At 49.8% G+C, this 26,721-nt stretch overlaps 2 protein-coding genes across 5 annotated transcripts in view; one reads left to right on the top strand and one right to left on the bottom strand.

Moving 5' to 3' along the window:
• Positions 1-322: 322 nt before the first annotated feature.
• Positions 323-25,787, top strand: TGM4 (transglutaminase 4). The gene is given in 15 exon segments (XM_068559165.1): positions 323-347; positions 3,489-3,599; positions 4,730-4,855; positions 7,283-7,392; positions 7,395-7,419; positions 15,900-16,004; positions 16,007-16,040; positions 17,399-17,403; positions 17,571-17,720; positions 17,723-17,827; positions 18,407-18,454; positions 18,457-18,572; positions 20,132-20,268; positions 22,846-23,008; positions 25,707-25,787. Coding segments are annotated over 15 exon segments (1,341 nt in total).
• Positions 21,176-26,721, bottom strand: part of ZDHHC3 (zinc finger DHHC-type palmitoyltransferase 3) — a 58,348-nt gene continuing 52,802 nt past the window's right edge. For all 4 annotated transcript variants that reach the window (XM_068557200.1, XM_068557195.1, XM_068557197.1 and 1 more), the window contains one exon: positions 21,176-26,153. In XM_068557200.1, the coding sequence (XP_068413301.1) occupies positions 25,896-26,153 (258 nt within the window). In that variant the 3' untranslated portion in view covers positions 21,176-25,895. The remainder of the gene's footprint in view (positions 26,154-26,721) is intronic.

Raw genomic sequence — 26,721 nt, 5'->3', positions numbered from 1 at the left:
CAACCCTCTGGCAATCACTAATCTGCTTTCTGTCTCTATGGATTTGCCTATTCTGGACATTTCATATAAATAAAATCACACAACATATGGCCTTTTGTGTCTGGCTTCTCTCATTTAGCATAATATCAATATTTTAAAGGCTCATCCATGTTGTAACATGTATCAGTACTTTATTCCTTTTTATGACTGAATAATATTCCATTGTGTGGATGTACCACATTTTGTTTATCAATATATCTTGTGATGGACATATGGATTGTTTCCACTTTGGCTGTTGGATAATTCTGTTAAGAATATTTGTGGGGACTTCCCTGGTGGCGCAATGGATAAGACTCTGCGCTCCCAATGTATGGGGCCTAGGTTTGATCCCTGGTCAGGGAACTAGATCCCACATGCATGCCGCAACTAAGGAGCCCGTGTCCTGCAACTAAGGAGCTGGCGAGCCATAACTAAGAAACCCTGGAGCTGCAATTAAGGAGCCCGCCTGCCGCAATTAAGGAGCCCACCTGCTGCAACTAAGACCTGGTGCAACCAAATAAATAAATATATATTTTTTTTTAAAAAGACTATTTGTGTATAAGTTTTTGTGTGGATTTGTGTTTTCAGTTCTGTTGGGTATATACGTCGGAGTGGAATTGCTAGGTCATATATAACTGTATTTAATTTTTTGAGAAACTGACTGCTTTCCAAAGCAGCCACGCCATTTTACATCCCAACCATCAAAATACGATTGTTCTAATTTCTCCACCTTGTTGCTGACAATTTTTTTTGTCCATAATTTTATGATAGTCATCTTAGTGGCACCTCGTTGTGGTTTTGATTTGCGTTTCCATAATGACTAATGATGTCAAGTGTCTTTTCTGTGCTTGCTGGTCATTTGTGTATCTTCTTTAGAGAAATGTCTTTTTAGAGCCTTTGCCCATTTTAAAACTGGGTTTCTTATATTTTTATTATTGAGTTGTAAAAGTTCTTTAAATAAAAGAAAAAGTTATTTAAATAGTCTGAATACAAGTGTATCTTATCAGGTATACGATTTGCAAATATTTTCTTTCATTCTGTGGATTCTCTCTTTCACTTTCTTGATATTGTCCTTTAAAGCATGAAAGTTTTTATTTTGATGAAGTCCAGTTTATCCATTCCTATTTTGCTTGTGCATTTGGTGTCATATCCGTTGCCAAATCAGAATATGACCCCAGATAACGCAGGGCCTGTTTTAGATCATTGAAAGGACTTTGACTCTGAGTGAGTGTGCAGAAGAGAGAGCTGGTCAGCCGTATCTTAAAGGAGTCCCTCTCATTGAGAGCAAACTACAGAGGGCAAGGGCAGCAGCAGAAAGACCTGTCAGGAGGCTGCTGCGTTGCAGATGAGGGAGAGGAGCCTTTGGTGGCAGTGGGGGTGATAAGAAGTGATCAGACTCTAATGCACTTTGAGGGCAGAGCCAAAAGGAATTGCTGATGGGTTGGATGTGCCTATGAGAGGAAGAAGTCAGTGATGCCTCCGTGGTTTGGTCCCTACTGTGTGCCAGGTGCTGGCGGCACTGAGAGATTCGTGGTGCAGAGCCTTTCCTCACACATTATCTCAATTAAATAACAGCTCTGTTAGTCCAGCTCTTCAAGAGTTGCTCTTCATGGTAACTGGAATGGCCAGCCACACGTGGGTGAGGTCACGGGGCCTCAAGAGTCAAGCAAGACAAAATAATAATAGTTGAGAGGTAAAAGAAAGTCAAGGGCCTTTAGTTCCTCCTTAAGTTTTGCAGATACTAAAACCCCCATCGGGTGGAAGAAGTTAACTGCGTGCTGACCACCAGCACGTAGCCCCCAGACCAGCTGGAGCTGAGGATTGATAATACTGACCCTGTGATACCACCTTCTTACCTCCCCATCAACCAATCAGAGAATTGTGCACAAGCTGATTGCACACCTCACAACCCTCTCCCTCACCTTGCCTTTTTTTCGGTCGCGCCACGCCGCTTGCGGGATTAGCTCTTAGTTCCCAACTAGGGATTGAACCTGCACCCTCAGCAGTGAAAGCGTGGAGTCCTAACCACTGGACTGCCAGGGAATTCCCTTACCTTGCCTTTAAAAACCCTTCCCCCAAAAGCCATCGGGAAGTTTGGGTCTTTTGAGTATGAGCTGCCCATTCTCCTTGCTTGACCCAGGTTGGGTGCATTGGCAAGAAATGCTGTACTTTCCTTCACCGCAACCTGGAGTCAGTAGATTGGCTTTACTGCGTTTGGGCTAGTGGACCTGGTTCAGTAACATAGAGGTGGCACCTGATGGGCTACAACAGAAGTGCTGGGCTGAGCACTTAACGCCCATTTGTCTCAGCTCATCTGTGTAACCCCACAAGGTAGGTATGTTCACCCCCATCTTACAGGTAAGGAAACCGAGTCTCAGAGAGGCCCACACCTGGCTGGAAACCCAGCTCTGCCTGGCTCTACCTCACCACAATGTCAGATTCTGGAGCCAAAAAGAGACAACTGGGGAAATGAACATTCTCTTTTCTTTTTCCTTTTTTTATGGCTGCGCTGTGCGGCTTGTGGGATCTTAGTTCCCTGACCAGGGATTGAACCCGGCCCCTTGGCAGTGAAAGCGCAGAGTCCTAACCACCGAACTGCCTGGAATTTCCTCTCTTTTCTTTCTTTATTCCACATGGAGTGTTGCTGACAGGTCTGAAGTTTCTCCATGCTGACTTCCTGAAAAAGGAGATGCCATTCCTCACCACACGTTGCGGTTCCAGATGTGCAAACTCTGCTCTGGTGAGGCCTGGTGTTTACCTGTGGCTGGCGCTCTGCAGGCCCTGCAGACCTGGGACAGAGCACCTGCAGCTCACCTGCTCACGGGGTTCAGGGGCTGGACCATGCGGGTTCTGATCCTCAAGTCTGAGCCAGGAGTGTCTTCGCCCCCCTGGTCCTCAGTTTCCCCATCTGTAAAGTGGGAATGATACGGGGTGCAATGAGGATGCAGTGGGAGATAGGAGAGACCTGGCCCGTGGTGAGTCCTCCCTCCTCAGATGCTCCTATTCCTTGGCTAGGAGCTGGGGGATGGCTGGGGAGGGGCAGAGAAAAGAGAAGAAACTCAGCTGGGCAGCTGCTTTAGAAGGGTCTGGGATGTTTCTAGAGATGAATCATAGGGCTGAGGTTTGCTGACACCATGGAAGTGTGGGCTGGAGGCAAGTGGGCAATAGTGATTAAAACACCACACCTGGGGTAATAGATAATGGAAATGGCTCAGCTGCTGGTTATGATTGGCTATATCTATGGGCATATGTGCAATTAGGGGAACAGATCTACAGATCTGGTGACAGGGAATGGGATAATGGGGAGGGTCTTGCTTCTTCAATGCCGTTTTTTAAGTTTTATAAATAGATTTAGTAGATCAGCTTTACAAGAGGGTATATGACACCACTTCCTGGGAGAGAGCTTTCATTCCTTCTCCAAGGGAGGGACAGGCGGAGAGTCTCCTCAGATGTGCTGGTGGACCTTACAGTCAGAACGGTCTCCATTCTCTTCAGCCAAGACGAGATAAGTGCCTACTATGTTCTGGGCCGAGGGCCCCCTGCTCAGCATGGACGACAGGACGTCACGGTCCCCAACATCAGTGAGTATATAGTGCCCCCAAGTTCACGTGCATCCCTCTCACAAACATTTACCTTGTATCACTCACCCACTCACTCAGCAAATAATGCCGAGTACCCACTGTGTGCCAGGAAACATCCCAGGCTCCAGGAATCCACAAGTAAAGCAGTGCCTGGCCTCCCAGACCTGCCCGTTCTAGTGGAGGGAGTCGGACAGGAAGCCAACAAGAGCACAAGGTCATTTCAGACAGGGACACATGGGCCCAAGAAACCAAAGCAAGAGGGTCAGGGCAAGGCAGGAGGCTTCTCCTGGGAGGTGGCCTCCCTGATGGGACCCACACCCCATGCAGGAGCCACCACTAAAGACCTGAGAGCAGGGTTCCCAGCGGGGGCACAGTGTGTGACCCCCAGGGAGGCCACACTGGCCGTCAGCATTGTCATGAACTGTCTCTCTGAGGACCAGAGGCTGGTCATTGCAGGGAGGAGAGGGAGGGGACTGGGCAGGCTGGAGAAGCTGCACGGAAACCATGTGCAGGCTATAAGGAGGGGTTGGATTTGATCCCAAGAGCAGTAGGGAGTTCCCAGAGGTCATGACATAACCTGACCAACGTTTTCTTAAGTCCTCCGACAGCTGGCAGGGTGGGCAGTGGCATCTGCCTCTTCCAGGCGAGAGAAACAGAGGCTAAGCCGCTGGCACTGGCTGCCCAAAGCCAATGAGCCTGTGCATCTGAGCAGAGCCCAGCGAGGGCTAAACAGGCAGGGAAAAGAAGCAGGCGGGGACACGTATGTGGCAGAGGCACAAGAAAGTGCCACACGCGGAGACAAGAGGGAGGCCTGGGTTCCGTTGTGGTGAACAGGGAGGCCGTGGAGAGCAGGAGGCAGAGGAGATTCATCCAAGTTGAGCAGAAAATGAAAACTGGACACTCGGGGCAGAGGGAGGCCTCGCAGCCCTGGCGGGCGAGGGCAGTTGGATGGGGAAAGGCTGCAGGTTGCAGAGCTGGACGCAGGGCTCCAAGAGGCAGAGGACACAAGGCAGGAACCTCGAAGGGGGCTGGGAGCTGAGGCTTGGGCTGAGGGGACAGCACGTGTCTTGAAGCAAGGGAATCTCTTTGGGGGCCACCATCAAGACTCTGTGCCCCTCGGGTGTTTCCAGGGCTGAATCTTGGTGTTTCCAACAACGTCGTGATGGAGCTGGACCCGAGATCATCAGACAGACGTCCCTGGCAGGCAGCCATTCACAATAAGTCCGGTGTGGAGGTGAGGGCCCCCAGGCTGTTGTGTAAGTGGCTGGCTGGCTTCTGGCAGGTTCCTGCCTAATCTGAGGAGCCCTTTCCTTGCCGTGCTGAATATTCACTCCCATGATGCCTTCAACACCTGAGCCCAGACCCAGTGGGCCATCTGCTTTCAGGGGGAGGCGCCCACCCACGGTGACACCTTCACCTCTGGTCCAAGAGGCCTAAACCTCTCAGGGATGTTCTAGGACATTCAGTCAGTAACGGTGCTGAAGACCAACCCCCAGCAGTGTGTAGCAGGGGCTGCGTCTCCAAACATCTCAGCGTTTGCTTCCTCACCCTCCCCGAGGCTCTTAGCAGCTCTGACTGTGGTCAAACCTCCTACATGTCACCTCCTCCCCTTTTCATTTCAGAAAGGGACAATGTTCATTGAAGTAAACAAGCAAGAAGTAAATAAAAATAACCCATCATCCCACCAATTAACAGTTGTCAATCCTTGCTTCCAGGCTTTTTTCTATGACTCTATAATGGTTAGATACAAAAATAGAAGTGTTTTGCCTCTCACTTCATTCACGTTATAAGATACTGTGAATGCTCCTGTTCGTTCAGTGGTTCCCCTACAAGAGAACTGTTCGTGGCGGCTTCCTGCTCTGGCATGTGGGCTCGTGGTGGCCGATCGGCCCATCTCCTCTTGGGGGGCTGTGAGGATTTACAGTTGTCCAGTCTTCCCAGGGTTGTCATAAAGACGCTCTCAGCCAGATCTTTGGACTAATCTGTGAATATTTCCTTAGGATAAATCCCCAGAAATTTAATAGTGAGGTTGATTCCAGGATTTTCTTCAGAAGCAGAACTTGCAGCTGGAAATGAGGAGGTAAGTGGGCCAACTGCTGGCCTGTGTGTTCTTCCTTCCTCAGCCTCCGGTCCAGATCCCAGACTCCCAGCCCTGATTTTTGCAGCATCTGAGTGTTTTTCAGGGATTCATGAAAATCTTCCCAGGAAAAGGCCGTTGATTTAATTTTCCTTTCATTTGGAAGTCTCTGTTTTTGTAAGAAGTCTGGTGGGAAAGTTGCCTTCATGGTTATGCCTGAGAGGTGGAAGTGGGGTGGGAGAGGGAGCTGTATTTCTTCATTCAACAAAGTATTATTTTAAAAAATTTTATTGCTGTACAACACATATAAAGGATGCATATCTTAAGTGTCCTTATGATGTGTTTTTACATATAAATACACCCATGGAACCACCACCCAGGTCAAGGTGAATAACATTTCCCACATCCTGGAAGGTCACCTGCACTCCTTTGTAACATCAAGGAGGGCCTACTGTGGGTGGTGATGGGGATGCAGCCGGGAGGGCAAAATTAAGGTCTGCCCTGCGGCTTAGCGGAATGGGGACACTGTCACAGTTCTGCTGGTGCCAGGACATGCCCCTCACGGAGTCCAGGCCCCGCGTGGATCAGTCATGTGGGTCAGCTGCCTGGTGGGTTGGGGGCAGGGGCTCAGTGCCCTCCTTTTGCTGCAGGTGAGGGGGGTGTGGGGAGGCAGAGTGGTGCAGGCAGAGTTGTGTCAGGGGAGTCCTGTCCCCACTTCACCTCCTGTGTCAACTCTCTGCGCCTGTTTCCCCACCAGCAAAATACTAACAATAGTTAATTTAATGAGCTAATAAATGTTTATCTCATAGTCCTATTGGGGCAGGGGGAGCACTATGGTCATTCTAAGTGTCTAAATGAGGAACCTGAGGCACAGAAGAGATTAAGTAACCAGCCGAGGTCCTACAGCTGGTAAGAGGGAGAGCTGGGATTGCAACCGAGAGCCCACTGCTCCTGTAAGATATCTTAAAAACAAGCATCTCACAGGTTTTGGTGGGGGAGAGATCCTGGGTCACAAACAGAACTGCTTTGTGACGACAACAAGCCACCGTGGCTATAACAACTTCTACCTTTCCATCCAGTCATTATCTACCCTCAAAGGCTGGGTGAAAGCCTGGGGCACCCTGGGACCGATGACCCTCTGGGGCTCAGGCTGCTCGTATTCCAACAACAGAGAGAGGGGGTTCTTTTTGCTGCAAAAGACAGCTGACATTTAACTTGCCCCCTGAAGTGCCAGGTGGTGGGCCAGGCCCCTTATGTTTATATTATCTATGGACTCGTTCCAACCACCTGGGAGGCTTCCCCTCCATGCTGTAGTGAAGGGAGTAAAGGTCAAAGGGGAAAGGTGAAAACACCCGCCAGGTTGCAAACCAAGTCTGTCTAGGCCCGTCGGCAGGATTCGCCGAAGCCGCCTGCTTTGCGTGGCTGCTTTTCTGTCTCGGGCATCTGCTATCCCAGCCCATCCTGGCCACTCCTGGTCTCTGGGGGAGACAGGCTTGTTCCAGACGGGGTGATGTGTTAGGACTGATGGATTCTTCTGGGAGGCTTTTGTAGAGTTCAAGGTGTGGCCAAAGGGGATGTGTCCACCATGTCACGTGTCTTTGCTTAGGTCAAGGTGGTGGTCGGCAGCCCCCGCAGGCTGTCGTAGGCAAGTACCAGCTGCCGGTGAAAAGTGGAAACAAGCATATCTTCAAGTCTGAAGAAAATATGTTGTACCCAGGTTTCTTTTCAACCCATGGTGTGAGGGTAACGCGAAACTCAGGTCAGCTAGGGAAATGTGTCAGGTGAGACTCATGGGAGGAGGCAAGAAGCAGCGCCTACTGTATGCCTTGCGTGGTCCCTGAGCTTTGCTTGCCATCCAGGTGCTTTCAAACTAGGTGAAGGGACCAGACCCAGGGACAGATCATGGGTGGCTTTGGAGCAGCCCCTCTGTGGCTGAGCTCCTTGGCCATTTCACTTCTCCCCTGCCTGACCCCCGCCATCTGGCTTTGGCCTCCACCGCTGTCCGGAGGCTTCCCTTGTTGGGGGCGTCACCCCAGCTTCCTACTTGCCTTCTCCGGCCGCGGGGCCTGAATCCTGACACGTGTTTCCTTCCTCCTGAAAACTCTCTGCTCTTTTGGGTCTCCTCTCTCCCCTCCACGTTTTCATTGGCCCAACCCCTTCCTACCTGCGGCTCCATGGGAGCCTTCGCGCAAACGGCACTGGAGGGCATTCCTTCCCCACCAGCACCAGCCTCTCTCTCGTGGCTGCTGGGCATCTCGCCACAGCTTCACATGCGCTCGTTGGTTACCAGACCTTCTCCACACCCGCGCTCCTACAGCCACCTTGAAGCTAAAAACTCAGGTGTACAAGCTAGAAACCAGGGAGCTGGTTATTTATTTATTTATTTAGTGTTTGGAAATGATTTCAAGCTGCAGAAAAGTAGGCAAAAATGGTATAAAGAACATCCATATGCCCTTTATCCAGATCCACTGTGAACATTTTGCCCTATTTTCTTCATCATTTTCTCTCTCTTCCTCTCTCTCCACACACCCACACTTTATTTTTGAACCATGTGAGAGTGAGTTACATACATTATTGCTCTTTACCCATAAATATTTCAGTGTGTATTTCCTAGGAATAGGAATATTCTCTTGCTACACTGCTGTTATCAACTTGAGTAATTCAGTGTTTACGTAACACTGTATCTAATCTACTTACCGGAATTCCAACTTAGTCAGTTGATGCAATCATGTTCTTTATAACATTTTTTTCCCTCCAGTACAGGATCCAGTCCAGGGTCACATACTGTGTTCGGTTGTCCTGTCTCTTTACCTCCTTTAATCTGGAACTGTTCCTCAGCCTTAGTCTTTTTTGACATGGACATTTTTGAGTAATAGACCCCCTCGGCCCCCCCCCTTTTTTTTCACGAGAACATTCCTCATTTGGGGTTTGATGATTCATGATCTTTATTTTTTTGTTTTTATTTAATTAATTTGTTTGTTTGTTTAATTAATATTTATTTTTGGCCACGCTGCACGGCTTGCAGGATCTTCGTTCCATGAACAGGGATCGAACCTGTGCCCCCTGAAGTGGAAGCGAGGAGTCCTAACCACCGGACCACCAGGGAAGTCCCAATGATTCATGATGTTTAGATTTGGGTTATGCCTCCCTGCTTGGAATATTACATAAGTGACTCTGTGTCCTTCTCAGGACATCACATCTGGTGGCACACAATGTCCACCTGCCCCTCACTGGGGATGTTAAATTTGATCATTTTGTCAAAGTGTTGTGCAATTTCCCTGCTATATAATTACTATTGTTTCCTTTGTTACTAATAAGCAGTCCTTGTCTTGTGGCAACACTTTCAGGCCATGCAAGTATCCTGGTCCTCATGAAAATGCTACCCCCCTAGATTTACCAACCACTGACAGCTCATGCCTGAACCAACCTTCTCTATGATGGTTGCACAGTGATTTTCCAACTCCAGCTCTCCCTCCACACTTACCTGCTGGGCCCTGGTATTCTTCTGTAAGCAAAGCCCTCCGTTCACCAATCTATCATCTGTCTATCTGTCTGTCTGCCTGTCTAATCTATCAATCATCTATCCACCTATGAAACAATCTATCTGTATGGACTCAGGGATCTCATTTGTTCCCAGTGGTTTACAATCATTCCTGTTCTTAATTATGTTTACGCTCAAACTGTCCCACGCTTGCCCAGTGGAAGTCCCACACAGCTGGTCAGGAAGCGAGCATCTTTTTGATACCTGTCTTAACTCTTGCCTCCCATGTCTTATCCCCCAACACACACTCTTTCAAACCCCTCATGTAGACCTTGCGGGACCTCCCCCGCTTCCTCTCCCCCAGGCCAGGCAGCTTCCTCCTGTGACAGGGCTGCCTGTGTCCAGGGGGTGGACGATAACCCCACGTGCACATGTGCCCTTGCTGCAGAGGGCGTGGTTTTCACGGCTGATGAGAGAGTGAAATGAGAGCGTCCCCCACAGCACTGGCTACCGTTGCATCTGTTGTGTCGACTCTATCAAAGAAAAGCCCTGGAACTTTGGTCAGGTGATGAATTGGTCATCCTATGGCTGGGCCAGGCCCCACCTTTTTAGTTAGGTAGTAGCCAGTAAAGGTTAGGCAGAAACGTTTGTGAGCCTCATGCCAAACCCCAACCCTGTACATGTGACACTTGCCTAGAGAGGGGTAACCCTCCCCACCAGAACATGCAGACAGGTGGCAGAATCAGAGCTGGGCCTAGGGCCTTTCCCATCCCCCTCTACTCTCTGCCCCCCCCCCCACTTTGTAGTGTATTTATCAAAGAACCAACCAACAATTATTCACAAGGAAGCTCCATTACAAGTGAAATATTGACAAAGATAAAGAACTTCTAGAACTTTTTTTTTTTTTCTTGGCCACCCCTCACGGCTTGCGGGATCTTAGTTCCCTAACCAGGACTGAACTCGGGCCTGCGGCAGTGAAAGCACAAAGTCCTAACCACTGGACCAGAAGGGAATTCCAAGAACTTCTAAAACTTGAGGGAGATTTTTTAGAAGACTTTGGTCTGGAGGCCTCTGCTCAGCGGAAAGATGAATGTCTCTGTGCAGCCACGAGGCAGAGCAACAATGTGGAAGGAGGACGGGCTCTATGGCTCTAAATGCACAAATCCAGTGACGAGGACTTATGGCACCAGAAACTTCCAGCCTTTCGTCTCACCACCTTTTGCAACAAAAAATCTTCTGGAAAATTCCATACTCTACACAACTGCTTGGCTGCCCCTCCCCTCCCTGGGTCTGGACACCTAGGATAGGATGGAAATGGGGACAACAGAGGGGGGACTCCCATGAGTGAGGCCTGCTGTGTGCACTCTGCAAGGTGCTTCACAAGCATCCTCTTGTTTCACCCTCACTCCATCCCTGGGGCGGTTACCATCACTACTTACAGGTGAGAGGGTGGAGGGAAACAAAATGGGAGGAAGTGGTTGGCACAGGAGGTGGGGAGCAGGTAGCGAGTTGGTGGGAGACCAGTCACCAGAGGGAGGAAACAGCCAGAATAAGGACCACAGCAGGGTGGGGAAGAAGGAATCACCTGAATCCTAGGTAATTGCCCCTCTGAGAAAATCAAGGGGTAACTTTAACAACCTCAAAGAATTATGACCACAGAATTTTCCCAGACTCTTTCTGAAGAATGAAGATTATTAGCTATTCCTTTTATTTTGGTAGTTTCCCTCTCAGATTACAAAAATAACACATGTGCTTCAACTCTTTAAATATACTAAAACCATTGAATCATCCAGCTTAAAGGGTGGATTTTATGGGCTGTAAACTATATCTCGATAAAGTGGTTTAAAATAAATATATCAATAGAATTCAAAAAGTAACACATATGTTTATCACAAAAGACCTAGAAGGCTTAGAAGATACAGAGACATGGAAAGAAATGAAATCATAATCTCCTCCCTCAGTGATAAATACTTCATGTTCTAGTGTGTGTCATTCTTTTTCTATTACTAATTCATGCTTACAGAGTTGAGATGTTATACGTGCACAGCTTTGTAGTCTATTTTGTTTATCTTGATCACAAAGGAATTTTCTCCATGGTATTAAAAACTCTGCTGGTACGTCTTTATAATGGCTGTGTAATATTCCATCCCATGGCTCTGTGGGTTTACTTAACGGCTGCCTTGGGTATAGACCTTTAAGTGGTTTCTGGTTTTCCATGCTGTGGGAGACTTTTTTGTGAGACTGTGGGCAGAGTTCCTTGCCAGGAGATGGGTGGTCCCACAGGGTGGTTGTGAAGTGCAAATTAGGGAGTATGTGGGAACTCCCCGGTGGTCCAGTGGTTAGGACTCCACGCTTTCCCAGGGCGTGGGGTCAATCCCTGGTGGGGGAACTAAGATTCTGCAAGCCACGCAGTACAGAAAAAAAAAAAAAAAGGGGGTATGTGTTAAGTTTCTGACATGGAACAAACACTTGTTAATGGCCTCTTTCTTCTTTTCCCAAAACAACTGCTGCATTTGTCTGTCAAGCCAGAGCCTCCTTGAGACCATGGAGCTGAAGCACCCCACGCCGGGGTCCAGGACCCTGTGTGCTCCGGTAGGTGTAGGAGGCCTGGTCATGGCCTCCATCTCCCCTGCTTGGACGTGCCGTTCGGTGCCCTGCCCTTTCTCTCCTAAAGCCTGCTCTGGGGAAAGCAGTGGCAGGGGGGCCCCTTGATTCCTAGAGAAATCCCCTCATGTTGCCCAAGTACACATAGGGATGGACACGACCCCTAGTTCCAGCCTCTCCTCCTCCAGGAAGATCTCTGGCTGTGAAGTCAGGGCTTGGTCACCTCTGTTGGTCACACAGGTCTCAGATCAGAAGCCTCCTCTTCAGGGAGATTTTTCCTGGCTCGCTGGCCAAAGGAGCCTGCTGCTCTCACATCCACCTGCTGTCTTTTCTTCATAGCTCTTGTCATTCCTGAAAGTGTTCGTGTGTTCCGTGTTTACTGTCTGACCCCCAGTACCCCCCCAATACCACTTCCCAGACCAGAACATGAGCACCTGGTCCTGTGGGGACCAGGATCCCCAGCTCTTACAGGGATCCCACTTGTTTGAACTATCGCAGCTCTGAGAGTCCTTCCATAAGTTTTCTTACCCAAATAATAATAAATCATAAATAATATTACAAAGAATACATACATTGAATCTCAGTATAAAAGATTCTGATAATACAGAAGCCTGTAGAGTAATTTTGCCCCAGATTTGTTGCTGTCTCATACTGTTTACCAATTGCTCAGCAGTTATTAGGTTTTTTCTCCCCCACTGGACTGTAAGCTCTTTAAACTACACCTCAGTGCTAGACCTGATTGACTATTCAAAGCTATCAAGAGATCTACACCTGCTGAAGTCTATTCTGAGTGCAGGTTTTAGTCAGACCCGAGTGCAGAACCCCAGCCCTGCCGCTTGGAGGCTGACCCCAAGGCTTGACCTCTCCAAGCCTCAGCTTCCCCATCTGCAAATGGTATTCACATGGAATTCACTCTTCCTGCCTGCAGGCTGGGCTCCAGTTGGGTAAGCAAGTTATTCCAGTTCCTTTGGGACGTTCCTGGGTTTAGGACTGAGAGTCCGTGTCCCAGGAAACCCCTCAGTCCTGGGCCAGCAGGATGGCTGTCACCCCTGTCCACCTTGCCCAGAGCAGCTGTTCTCAGATGGTTTGGTCTCAGGTCCCTTTTACACTCTTACAAATTTTTGAGACCCCAAATCACTTGTGTTTATGACTTTTTTTTTTTTAAGGGAATTTTACTTTATTATTTGTTTTGGCTGCGTGGGGTCTTCGTTGCTGTGCGCAGTCTTTCTCTAGTTGCAGTGAGCGGGGGCTACTCTTCGTTGCAGTGCACAGGCTTCTCATTGCAGTGGCTTCTCATTGCAGAGCATGGGCTCTAGGTGCGTGGGCTTCAGTGGTTGTGACTCACGGGCTCTAGAGCACAGGCTCAGTAGTTGTGGCGCACGGGCTTAGTTGCTCCGCAGCATGTGGGATCTTCCTGGACCAGGACTCAAACCCATGTCCCCTGCATTGGCAGGCAGATTCTTAACCACTGCGCCACCAGGGAAGTCCCATGACGTTTCTTTCTGCAAATATTTACCATTTTAGAAATTTAAACTGGGAAGTTTAAAATATATTTATTTAACTGATTCTAAAAGAATAATAATAAATTCAACACGTTAACATAAATAACACATTTTGTGAAAAATAACTATTTTTGGAAGCCTAAACTATGTCAGGAGAGTGGCATTGTTTTAAATTGTTCTAAATCTCTTTAATGTCTGGCTTAATAGAAATCAGCTGGATTTTCCTACCTGCTTCTGTATTCAATCTGTCCAGGGATATTGTTTCAGCTGCAATATAGGAAGAAAATCTGACTTCCCCCAGATACGTAGGTGGAAAAGGCAGGCATAACTCCATAGCCTTTTCAGATAATGGTGGATAGTCTTCTTTGATTCTACACCCATGTGTAACAATTGGTGGTTTTGTAAAGTTGATCGCTGTGTGGAATCTGAAACCATGTCAATCAACTTTTCATCTTCGGTCCGTGTGGGAGAGAATGAGAGGGAGAAACACAAATAACGCCTGGGGTTTATTGTGCAAATCGTTTTGGTCACAGACCTCGGAACAACCCAGCCAGCACCCCGGGAACACTCTCCAAGGCCCAGAGAGAGAGACAGGAGCCATGGGGCTGCTCTTGCCACCTGGGTGGTGGGCAGCTGCGTTCATCTCTAGGTGAGTCTTAAATGCCCCCTTTGTGGGGTGGCTGTGACTGTGTACCTGACCCAGGGGGATGCCCCCTCCATGGTCGGGGCTCCCACTCCCTCCTGGCCTGCCTGGTAGTTCCAAGTAAGTGACTGGTATTGTACCCACGGGGCCCTCTCGCTGGCCTTCAGGGGCCCAGGCACAGAGCGCACGGTGCCCGTGGAAGGATATGCCTGCTCCTGCCCCTTTACCACCAGGCTGAGTTCTCCAGCCCAGGGCGGTGGGCTGGAGTGTGAGGAAGGAGAGGAAAGGGGACGGGCCGCCAGCAGGCGAAGCTTGTACTGGTCTTGCTCTAGTTCTCAGGGGTGTGGGTGGACTTGCACCCTCTTTCCAAGCTCTGTGACCCGGGGCGAGGCTCTGAGCTTCTCTGGGTTTCTGTCGGCTCATCCTTGGGTTAACATGAGGACTCAGTAACATGTAACAAGTATGTGTTATGCCTGACACATGTGGGCCTGTTTGTACCTATTCCCAGGTGATTCTTATGTGTTGGAGTTTGGGAAGCAGTGGGCTAAACCACTGTTTATTTTGAGGACACCAGCCCAGAGACATGGGGCAGGCGGCCCAAGGTTGCACAGCAAGGTGGTGGTTGAGTCAGCAACACTGACTCCCAGGGCAGTGCTCCCTCCCGACATCCAGGCACCTTTTTAGCCTGTGACCCAAGCTTGAGCACCCAGACCTCCCAGGTGTTGCGGCAGTCACTTCTGAGGTTAGGTTAGAAAAGATTCCATCGCGTGTAAGGGAATCTCAGGACCCAAGCTGACTTTGGAGGCCTCCGCTGTAGGCCTGACAACTTTTCCCCTCCCGGGTCCCTGGTTAATATTGCTCCTCCACCCCTAGAAATATGTTGCTGTCCTTGGGCCTGCAGTAGCTACTGTGAATCTTTGGCCACAAGGCAGGCCTTCTGGTCAGGGCTGCCTGACTAGCACTCCCACCCTGGGCAGGGGAACTGGATGGGCAGTTAGCGCATTGGTTATCTGCTGCCGTGTAACACGTTACCTCCAAATGTAAGGCCGTAACACAACAAATGCTTATCATCTTGCAGTGTCTGCAGGTCAGGAATCCAGGCATGGTGCTCTAGCTCAGGGTCCTTCAAAGACTGTAGGCCTTTTGGGGCTCTTGACTGGGTTGGGGGCAGGCGCTCACACGTGGCTGCTCGCAGCCTCAGGGCAGGGACATCAGTTCCTCACCATGTGGGCCCCTCCACAGGGCTGCTCACACCAGGTAGCCGACTACTGTCAGAGCCAGTGAGCGAGAGAGGGAGACCCCAGGATGGAAGCCGCAGCCTCTTTGTAACCTTGTCTCAGAAGTGACATCCCCTCACTTTGCCGTGCTCTGTTGTCTAGAAGTGAGTCACTGGGTCCAGTCCACATTCTGGGAGAGGGGCTTCTGCAGGGAGGAGGAGGGCATTACTGGGGGCCCTCTTAGAAGCTGCCTACCACACCTGGGAAGAGGAATTTGCTTTGTTCCATAGGAAATATAACACCGCCCATTAGGATTTTTGAAAGCATGAACATCTTTGGAGCCCAGCATCACTCCCCATCCCTCCCCGCCACCCATTGCTCTGCGGATGCTTGGGTCCAGGAGGCACTGACAGGCCGGGGCCACTTGGGACAGGAGGAAAGCATAAACATGTCATCTGCAGAACAACCCTAAAGGTAGGTGTTCTAATGATTACCATTTTACAGAGGAGGAAACTGAGGCACAGAGAGGTCAGCATGTGCCTCAGGTCAGCTAGCTGGTACGCTCCTTGGCCCTTTGTCCTGGTCCAACTGCACCCTCCCCATGTTCTGAGATGCTCTGTGGGGCCGCACTGGGGGCTGTGTGGCCAGACTGGGCTAGGCTGCCAACACCTTGTTCCGCTGGGGATGGGCACTGACCATCCGCCCTCGGGAGACCAGGGGCCAAAGGGAGAAGTACCAAGGGTGGGGCTGATCGCCCCTGCCCGGTGTCATCTCAGAGCTGAGAGCATTGGGCATCCCAGCACGCAGCATGACCGCCTACGATTCAGCCCATGACACTGAAAATAGCCTCATGGTAGACACCTACCTGAATGAGACAGGCGAGCCATCTCTAGCATGACTGAGATTCCGTCTGACAGGTCTCTGCCCTTCAGAGTGTCTTCTTGTTGATTTTGTGTCAGTCCTTCTTTAAGTAGGGCTTTTAGGCCTGGGGAGAGGCAAGCAGGCCTTGCACCTCTTTTTAAAAATGTCTTCATTGAGGTTTTTGTATTATCTGACCAGCCGATTCAACTTGCTATGACCTTCAGTGCTTCCCAGTGCTCCCCAAATGAAACAGCAGCTCCTCAGCCTGGCCTTCCAGCCCCTGCAGAGTCAGCCTCCAGTTCCTTTCCTGACTTTACACCCCAACTGTGCTGCTCCCTCTTCCCTTAAATGGCTTCCCCCCTCCAGACCTCTGCCTCTGCCTTCCCCATCTGCTACTTTCTTTTCTGAGGTCTCTGCTATCCACGGGCCCCTTGCCCCCCGGCCCCCAATGTGTGTTAAGTTTTGTTTGTTTGCTGTTGCTGTTTGTTTAGTAACTTTCCTGACAGAGTTCTGCAAAGTCTGTATTCTTTGTTGTACGTGGCCACTGAAGTCTCTGCTCAGTGCTTAGTGGTCAGCTAATGACTGGACAGGAACTTCCATAAACATCTTGGATTGATAAGTCTCCTAGCTTTTGCCAAGGGGCTCTGTGTAAAGTTGGGGTACACATTTAGTGCTCTGGCAGGCAGTTTTCAACTCTGCCTCAGCCTTCACTTCCTGCCTGTGCAGGGACTCAGGGTCAGTCAGAGGTGACAGCTTATGGCCTTCTAGGTCTTTCCTGGGCACGTACACAGCCCTACACATGCACGAGGCTTTCTAGATTCCCAGGAATCTGTCTCAGTTTTTCAAAGCCCCTATGGATGTTATTCAGCTTTTTCTTTTAAGTTTTTTGGTGAGCTTTTTCCCTCAGCTGTTACTGTTGCCTTAGGCAACTTCAATGTTAAACAATGCCCTTTTTTTTTTTTTTTGACAATTGCTTTTGGGTTAAGGCAAATTATAAGGAGTGAGCTCTGAATCAGCTCAAAGCCCCATGGGTTGGGGTTTCCAGAGGACTGTTCCAGAGGACAGTTCTCTGTGGTGGATATTTGGAGATCCAACCCCATTCTTCTCCCTTCAGAGGTGATTAGGCTGCTGGTTTTCACTGTGATTGTGGTGCTGTTGGATTTTAAGGCTACTGTGGAGCTGGGGAGAAAGGGATGGGAATCAGCAAGTTAAAAAAACCATAAAACACTCTATTGTTACAGAGAATAAATGCTCCTCAGATAGTTGCAAGCCTTTGGTTAATTTCAAGGGTTCTGAAAAAGCTGATTTTGACCATTTTTGCCAATGTTCTCATTGTTTTTATGGAGGAGTGAATTTTCAGAGGTCTTTATTCTGCCATTCCCACTGACTGACATCAGAATGTGCTATTTTTCAGGCATGGTGATTTGAACACCTCTCTGAATTCATAGCCCTTGGGTCTCTGGAATGTCCTTGGAGTTCAGGCTGGTGGGTAGGCTGCTTCTGCCTCCGGGGTGCGTTGGGACATTGGGCCCGTGGAGGAGCCCTCTAAGGAAACTGCTTTTGGGTCTCACTCAGGCTCCGCTGAGTCATGGACCATGCCTTCTGCCTTCGCAGTTATGAGAGCGAGTACAGACTACCCCAAAAAGAGGACCTTCTTTAGATGTATGTCCACGCAGATCCTGTGCTGCTGGGAAACCCTATCAAGTTCACCATCACTCTCAAAAGAAAGACAGCTACCCCAAAGACTGTCACATCTCAGGCTCCCTTGAACTGCAGACATACATGGGCAAAAACGCCACCAGCCTGGGCATCCTTCATAAGACCACGCAGAGGCAAGGTCAAGGTACTGGAACCATGGGCAAGAAGAGGGATCAGAGTCCCCACTATCTGAGATGCCCCTCTTCTCTGTGGACTATTTCCATACACTAACAAACTTGTGCGTATGAGTAAACACAAACAAACATTTATTAAGAACCTACCACCTGGTAGTTACAAGGAATCTAGGCACAGAGAAAACGGGGGCCAAATAGTCTACTAGTCCAGGAGCCTGGGGTCTATCACAGAGTCAGAAATTAGGGGTGCTGGAAGTGTCATCAGAAGTCTTCTTTTATGATGGCAAAGATTTTATCTCAAATGCCTAATCTAGTCAATGGGTTGTGGGTACCCAGGGCAGTTGAGAATGGGCGGAAAGCCCCCAAAACAGCTGTGATGTCTCCATGGACTCAGGATGGGAGCCTGGAGAACGCAGCCAATTATTATTCCACCTTGAGCCCAACTTCTTGTTTTCCAAGGAGAGGAAGAGACTTACCCAAAATAACCCAGTTCCATCCATCTAGATTTCATCTAATTCTGTGTTTGATGATCACTCATTTGGGGGGGCTATAATAAATGACCACACCCCTCCTCTCTAGCTCTTTGGCAGCATCTGAAGAGACTCTGCCCTTGGACTCCAATACCTACATGGGCAGCCTATGTTTGATGATGAACCAATCATCAAAAGTTTCATAATTGCAGGAATTCTAGAGTCCAAGGAAACGACCGCCTCTCAGGAGTTTGCATCTTTCCAGTACCCTGAGCTCCCCGTAGAGGTTAGCCACCTGCAGGCAGAAGGGGCTCCTGGCTGGAGTTCAGCCTTGGCTTGGGGGTGGGGCCCTAAGAATCCTGGAGGGACCCCTGGTTGGCTTATTCTTCAGGTCAATTGTATTCCTAAGAAAAATGACACCTTGCTTTTCCAAATAATTATTTCTGGAGAAGTGATGGATCAAACAGGTTTTTTTTTTACATTTTTGGTCAACTGAATTCTTAACATTTTAATTTTTGGAATAAGTAATTACTTGCACATTGTACAAAATTCTAAAGATGCAAAAGTTACAGGGGCCCACCCTCCTGGAAGGCAGTTAGCAGTCTTTCATTACTTAATTGTCAAGAGTTTCTCTTGGGGAATTTCACTCCCCACCCTCACCCAAGTGGCTTAGCAGAGTATTTCTTCCACCTCCTGAGAGGAGTCTGGGAAAACGCACATCTCTCCAGGCAGTCATGGTTCCAGGGATGTTTGAGGTGCCTTTTAAAAGGTGTTCTAGCTTTGCCTGGCTGGGCTGCCTTTTAATTGGCTCTGACTGTATTTCAGGAATTAAGAAGTTTTAGCTAATATATCTGCATTGCCAAAGGCATGGAGAAACCACAGGGTGTTGGTGGGGAGTGGGAACTGGATCGGAAGAGCTAGATATTTGGATGAATGTTACAAATGAGGTGAAGCCTGAAACATGCAAAACATGATGTAAGCCCAGGGGATCCCTGGGTGGAGGAGGGGCACCAGGCCTGAGGTGTGGGTCCGAGGAAGAGGGTTCAGCCAGGGCCAGGTGGGGGAAGTGGGTACACCAGTGTCAGGTGTTCTGGCCAGATTAGAGGTAGGGGCACTCTGAGGGAAGAACAGAGCTTAGCTTCAGTTCTGCTTCTTTCTCTGGGCTGCTCTGTGAGGCAACTTGACTGACAGGCCCCTTTTGGGATTTGGGGTCTTGTCTGTGAGGAGGTATGATATCCAAGGGTATGGAAGGGAGCCCTGGTGTGGTGGGCGGGAGCCTGTGTATCAACCCTGGAGCTCGGGAAGGGCATCTATGGGAATCCTCCCTCACAAATGTCCCTTGTTTAAAGGGCCCTTCTGGGGAAGCCTCCTTGCACCCGTCTGTCTTGCTAGATGGGGCATCTCAGAACCACAGGCTGCAGGTGGGGCTGGGTGGTGCAGGACGGTCCTTAGTTTGGTGAAGAGGGATACTGCTTAGGGCTGCAAAGAGGCCAGGATACAGGTCAGGCTTCAACTCTGGCTGGCATGGCATGACATGTCTTGAGTTCCTTAAAAGAGAGTCTGACAAGGCTCAGGATGTCAGGTTATTTATAGATATACATGATTGCCGGCAACACCAGAAGCTAAAGAAAGGCATGGAACAGATTCTCTCCTAAAGCCTTCAGACACAGACACACCACACAGACACACAGAGACACCCACACACACACACACACACACACACACATTTTCCTGGCTTGATATAACTCACCATTTTGGTTCTATTTCTCTGCTTTAACTTACCATGAAAACATGTACCTGACTCACACATCTTCTCCCCCGCTTCTCATCCCCGCCCCACCACAGCTGCCTGACGCAGGCAGAAGTGGCCAGCCACTTATCGGTACTTACATCTTCTAAAATGCCCTGCACGTCCCTTTGACAGACACCAAGTCCTCTGTGGAAAGCCTGGGCGTCTCCCCGCTGCAGACCATTGACCAAGGGTGAGTCCACTTAAGCTGTTCTTACAAACAGTGCAGAAAATCTCTCCAGGACATAGATTTTTGCTCATGTGTGCAGGTATTTTTGAGATGTGAATTCACGGTAGGGGGTTATAGGGTCAAAATATAGATACATTTTGCTAATGCCAAATTGCTTTGGGAAAAGATTGCATTGATTTATGCTCCACCGACAGATCTTTTTGATTTTTGCCGATATAATGGTTGAATAATTTCACTGTTGTTTTAATTTGCATCTCTATTTGTGAGGCTGAATATTTTTATGTTAATTGACTATCTCCTGTGAATTGCTTGTTCAGATCATTTACCTATTTTTGAGTCATTAATTTGTTCATATTGTGTGTAGTCTTTATACAAAAAAGTGTTACTGCTGCAAATAATTTCACAGTCTTTTTTTAACCTCTAAATGCCTTTCACCACTAGAACTTTGCCATTTTAATGTAGCCAAATTTGTTAATTCCTTCCTTTAGGGATACTGGGTTTCATGTCACCCCAAGAATATATGTTTCCTATGCTTTTTTCTAAAACTTTTGGCTTTATACTATTAGGCACCTGGAATTTAATTTTTTAGCATGTGGAGTGATATAGATAGAGCTCCAACTTTCTCAAATAATCTATCATTTCCTAGTGTTTTGAAATGCTGCTTTCATACATCTGGGTCTCTGGACTCTTTAATTTGCTTATTTATCTTCTCCTAATGCAATATCATACCATCTGAAGTATTGTAGTTCTATAGTACATATTGATACGTAGTAGGCAGATGCTCCTCACCACTATTTCTCTTGTTCATAGAACTTGTAAAAACTGTTGGGATTGAGATTGGCACTGCATTGAATTTACCAAGTTATCGGGGGGGGAGAATCACGCCAAGTGACTACACTGAGTCTTCCCATCTAGGCATGTGGGACATTGTTCCATTTATTCAGGTCTTCTTTGTTACATTTAGAAAAGTTTTATTGTTCATACACAATTTGCACATTCCTAGTTGGATTACATCCAAGATGTATTTATAGCTTTTGTGAATGAAATATTTTTCATTATATTTTGTACTTGCTTGCTGGACTATATGGAAACTATTGATTTTGATACGCTGATAGATCTAGCAAAGGACTTGACCGAACTCTAATGCTTTGTTCCTGAACGAAGGTTTCTGATGGTCTATTTCTTATAGGGTGTCTGAATATTCCAAGGAAAAACCAGTAAACTACTGTTTTCCTTAGACCTTAAGATACAGACAAATTAACTGGGGGAATATTGTTAAAATGTGTATTCTGATTCAGCAGGTGGGGTTGGAGGCTCAGAATCTGTGTCTCTAACAGGGCTCCCAGGTGATGCCACTGTTGCCAGTAGTTTGGCCCCCAGAGCACATTTTAGTAGTGAGAGGCTAGATGATTCCTTTTCTGTGATCCACCATAAAACAGATATTCCTCTTGGATTTCATATGAAACAACTGTTGCTAATACCCATGGAGCAAGAACATCTGTAAACACGGGCAGGATTCCTAGGAGGGTTTGTGAAATGTCAGAGCTGGAAGAGCCCCTGGAAGCTGGTTTAAATCACCTTGCTTTACATCGGAGAATACTGAGGCCCAAAGAGGCAGCAGAGTCATCTAAAGCATCAGAGCTGTGTCCCAGATCTGGTGAGTGCCATACCGGGGCCAGTTTATTCTAACTAGCCAGGGGACTGGCCTTCAGCAAGCCTCAGAAACTGAACCTCAGTTTCCTCATCTATAAAATGGGGATAATAATACCTGTTCACCGCATGGCACAGCTGTGAAAGTCAAATGGGCCAAACAGCAAGAGGAAAATGGATAGAGAATGGCCTGAGTGCCTAAGAGGACCCAGGTCTGTCTGGCTCCAGAGGTCATGCTTGTTCCTGGCCCTTTGTCTTCCCCCAGGGTGATGGTGAGTGAAGAGGCAGCCTATAGACCCAGGGGGCACAGACTCAAACTGGCCAGACCAGTTGGCGGTAACAATGGGGCCAGTGGGGTGTTGTGGACAAACAGGAACAGGGATGACCATGGTAAACAGGAGTGGGTGCTGCCACTCACCTCATTTAACTGAGACTGTGTAGGAACATGGGCCCTGCACTTCCGGATCTTCTGACCTTTTGGAATAAGCTAGAGGAGTGTGTGTGTTCTTCTACAGTGTAAAGCTCCTGGGTCTTAAAATGCGGCAATTAATTCAAGTTGTAAAAATCACTGTGTGGATCAGACACAGCAAGTCAGAGGTTGAACTCGTTCTTAGCTTGTCAGTTTATAAACAGTGCTGCCAACAGCTGAGATGCTACTGGCACCCCTGCCCCGCCCTGGTGCCATGTTCCAACCCTGACAGGCTGCATCTGACTCTCCAGCATGGGTTTAATCATCAGTATTCATCAAAAGCTCCCTAGGTGCTTCTCACAGCGCCCAGCATGGATGCCCACTGTGCTGTGTCCAGGAATGGCCAGGACCCTTCAAAGAGGCTGAGCTGAGGTTGGGACCCCTGGTTTCTCACACAACTTACCTCTCCTCTCCTGCAGCATCCTCAGCTGAATGCATGTCTGTGTGTCTGAATTTTCCAGGACAGTGAAGCCAGGTGAGACCATTAGATTCCAAATAAAAGGCATCCCAACAATAGCTGGACTTGAGAAATTTATCAAGTTCAGTTCCAATCAGGTGAAAGAGCTTCATGCTGAGAAGACTGTTCTCATCACAACTAGCCTTTGCCTGATGCCTTGGAAAGAGGCAGCAGCTTTGACTGGCTCTAAGCCTTGGCTGAGCATTTCAGCATTTCCTGCTTTGGGATTAGCTTTCAGATAATTAGATTTTATTACTCATTAGATTTCAGATGATTAGATTTGATTACTCATATGAGGGCAGATTCAAGAGCCAGCTGGGTGAAAGTTAGCGTTCAAAGGCCAACACAAACCACAGGCAGCAGGACCCACTAGGCCAGGTCATGTGGAATCACAGGGTAGCCTGTTGACAGCTAGAAACGCCCAGCTTGGGCCACAGAACCTCACCTCCCTGCCTTGAGTCATGGCCTCAAAGAGCAGGGCCACCACTATCTGCAGTCAGAACCAAAGGCGTCCACAGCCACAGAGTCCCTCCCTGGAGACACAGGCTATCAGAAGCTGCTGCCCACTTGCCCCGTGAGGAGGGACCACCTTTTCAGCCCCAGAGTGCATCAGCCCTGGACGCACCAGCTAAGTAGAGTCTTCTGCCAGAGCTGGGCTGGGCCTGCTGGAAATACATTCTCTCCTCGCTATTGTCTGCCTGAAATCCCATCCCTCTTCCTTCCCTGAGGGGGGCCTACCTGAGGAAGAGCGGATGGACGGGGCCTTTCCCTCGGATCTCTGCACACACTGAGCCTGGGCCTAGGCCTGCCCGCCAAACCAGAAGCAGGACTGAGGGCCAGGTGCTGTCTGTTCACCTTTGACTTTCGACAACTTCAGGCAACTTGAAACTATGGCACCTAAAACCGAACTTCACAGCCCCTACGCTTCCCCGCGGTTGGTGAGCCTTCGAGGCACCTGTAGTGTAGTAGGCATGTCCAGTCTTCCACGTGGAAGGAGCCCCAGCCCCTTGGTGGGGGCGGATGACCCAGTGGTCCCTCCTACTTGATGACTGATGGTGTTGGTAAGTTAAAATCAGGAACCTTCAGGGGGCCAGCGCGGGGGTGGGGGGGGTGAGGGAGGGAGGGAGGGAAGAAGATGGTGAACGGCCCCACCTCTCCTGGTGAGGGAGCCTGCATACCTGCTCCCTCCATACAGCCCTGAACCTTCTCCAAGGAAGCCACAGCCTCCTCACCTGGTCCCATCCAGACATGTCACTCTCACCCTAACACCTGAAACACCCCCTCCTCCAGGCAGCATTGGGAGTGATCGGAGAGCAGCCCTCCCCCTCATACCAGGCAGGCCCATCCCAGGCCCTTGCCCTGCTGAGCACTCCCAGCTCATGTGCGGTGAGGACAGCCAGCCCTGTGCTCCCCTGACATGCTGCTGGACCCCAGGTCCCCTTTTCAGGAAGGCCTTCCCTTGGGAACCATCTTGGATGTGGCCCTAGATGTGGTCTGTGAATTTGCTGATCCTGTTGCTTCAGTCCCTCTCTCTCATGGCCAAGGAGGTAAGATCCATCCCTCTGTACCTCCCATCCACTCCCCCATCCCCAGGAATAAAGCTGCCTTTGTAACCCTGTGGGCCTCCACCTCGGAGTGCAGAGGGGGCAGGCCAGCCAGAGGGGTCCTGACTTGGACCAGACCCAGGAAAAGAAGGGTGTTAAACAAGGGTGCCCCTTCCTGACCTTTGGGGTAAAGAAGACATCCCAAGGGGTGCCCCAAGTCTGCCTTGCCCACCACCTCATCTCACCAGTGCTGATGGCCCCATAGGGCTGGCCTGGAAGCAGAGCTGTGGGCAGCAGCACAGGGGCCCACCAGAGATGCCCTCTCTGGTAGAGTGTGTGTGTGTGTGTGTGTGTGTGTGTGTGTGTGTGTGTGTGTGTGTGTGTGTGTGTGTGTGTGTGTGTGTGTGTGTGTGTGTGTGTGTGTGTGTGTGTGTGTGTGTGTGTGTGTGTGTGTGTGTGTGTGTGTGTGTGTGTGTGTGTGTGTGGTGGGGGGCTGTTTCAATCTGCAGGCCCTGGCCACCACCCATCCTTTCAGAGATTCATGATGGGCACTGTCTTGGGAGAACTGGCCTAAAACATTCAGGCCAGATTTCTGGTCAGTTCTGCCCATGTAGGTGGTTAGACTCTCTCCAGGACGGGCAGTTAAATGCAGTTCTCATGGGGGAGGTCAGAGTTCCGGTAGCTCTAAATAGGTTCATCCTCCCGACCCTCCAGTGGGAATGGACAGATTTTTAGCCACAAGGCAGGACACCTCCGAGCTGACTCAGGGATTCTAGTATCTATGGAACGGGAGCTAAGTTTGGGTGTTACTGTCGTAACTCAGGCTTGCTTCCAACCTGGGCATGTCCCATGTGTGTGTGTATAGCCTGCTGTTGGGGTCCTCTCTCAAACCAAGCCTGAGCCCTGAAGGTAGCTGAGGCCGCCATGCCTTTCTTCTAGTTTAGGCAGGCACCAGGGGGAACCCCTTTCAGGGGAGTGACCAGGATCCTTTCAGCCTTTCCAGGTCCATCTCTCCTGATGCCAGTGTCCCACCCCAGGTTCCCAAGGCCAGCCCTGCTCTGTTCTTCCACTACAACCGCACAGCCTTAGTTCTCAAAAGCCAGGAGCCTGGGCCCCAACCTTCTCAAGAGAAGACAGACATCCCAAGAAAGGACAGAGGCCAGTTCTTTTCTGCCCCCAGGCTGCCGGATTCAGAGCTTCCTTTGCTGGGTGAGGCTGCACAGGCTGTGAAGGGTGCCCAGCCTCGGAGAATGGTTCCCGACAATCCCTCATGGGCAGATGAGCTCAGAGCAAGTTTCTCGTCTTCCTCTGTCACCCCTAGTCCACCCCCATCTCCGACCTGGTCCAACGTGGGGAGAGGGAGGAGGGGTCAGAGGATGGCAAGGCCAAGGGGGTGGTGTGAAGGGAGCAGTGGGTGCAGGGGAGCGAGTGGTGCCCAGGAGCCCTGTGGCCACGCCGCTGGTGTATAGGGTGATGCGACTGCCTGGTGCCTGGCCCTCTCCCCACAGCATCATTCATGTATCACCTCCACAGAGTCCTCGTCCTTCCTCTGCTCTGACTGCTCCTCTGTTGTTTCTGTGTTCTCAGTGTCTGACAGCGATGCCACCTGTCGCACCCAGTCACCGTCACTGAGAGGCTTTGGATGACGCAGTCCGGAGAAGGGGTTGAACCAGTTCAGGGAAAAGTCCCCATCAAAGGTCTCTTTGACTGACTTCCAGCTGCCTGTGCGTTCCCTGGGCTGGTGCTTTCGCTTGAGGCGCTCAATGCCCTGGAGGGACAATGGGATAAAGATGGTCAGCGTGGGACAGCCGTGCACCATCTAGCACACCCCAGGTCCCGGCAGAGCAGAGCACCAAGGCCCAGAGCCAGGGGCTCCCAGAGGGTGGGGAGGGGCTCGGAGCAGCACAGCAAGCAGGGCCTGTGTTTCCCACCAACTGCCCTCCTTTCCTTCCACAGGAGCAAGGGTGACCGGCCAGCTGCTGCGCGGTGACCAGGCTGCCCAGTGGCTAAGGGCCAAGGAGTAACATCTCAGGCCTCTGCAGGCATGAGCTGGGCCACCTGTCCGGAGACCACCCAGAAAGACGACCCCTCCCCAAGTATCCTGGGCTACTCCCCCTACAGCAGGCGCAGCAAACCCAGCACGAAGGAGGATGATGGGGTTAAGGGGGAGTGCAGGAGACACACGAAGCGTGAGGTGAGGAAGCAGAGGTGTGCACAGCGAGTGCCAACATGCAGCGGGCAGCTGGAGGGTGCACGGGGCCGCTGCGAGGGGGCAAAGGCTGGCGTCGAACCTGCACATGCAGTAGACATGCCCTGTGGCCTCTCCCAAGCTGCCC

Source organism: Eschrichtius robustus, chromosome 12, assembly GCF_028021215.1.
Source record: "Eschrichtius robustus isolate mEscRob2 chromosome 12, mEscRob2.pri, whole genome shotgun sequence".
Classification (NCBI taxonomy): domain Eukaryota; kingdom Metazoa; phylum Chordata; class Mammalia; order Artiodactyla; family Eschrichtiidae; genus Eschrichtius; species Eschrichtius robustus.
The sequence above is the reverse complement of the archived record's forward strand: the minus strand, read 5'-3'. Positions and strand labels throughout refer to the sequence as shown.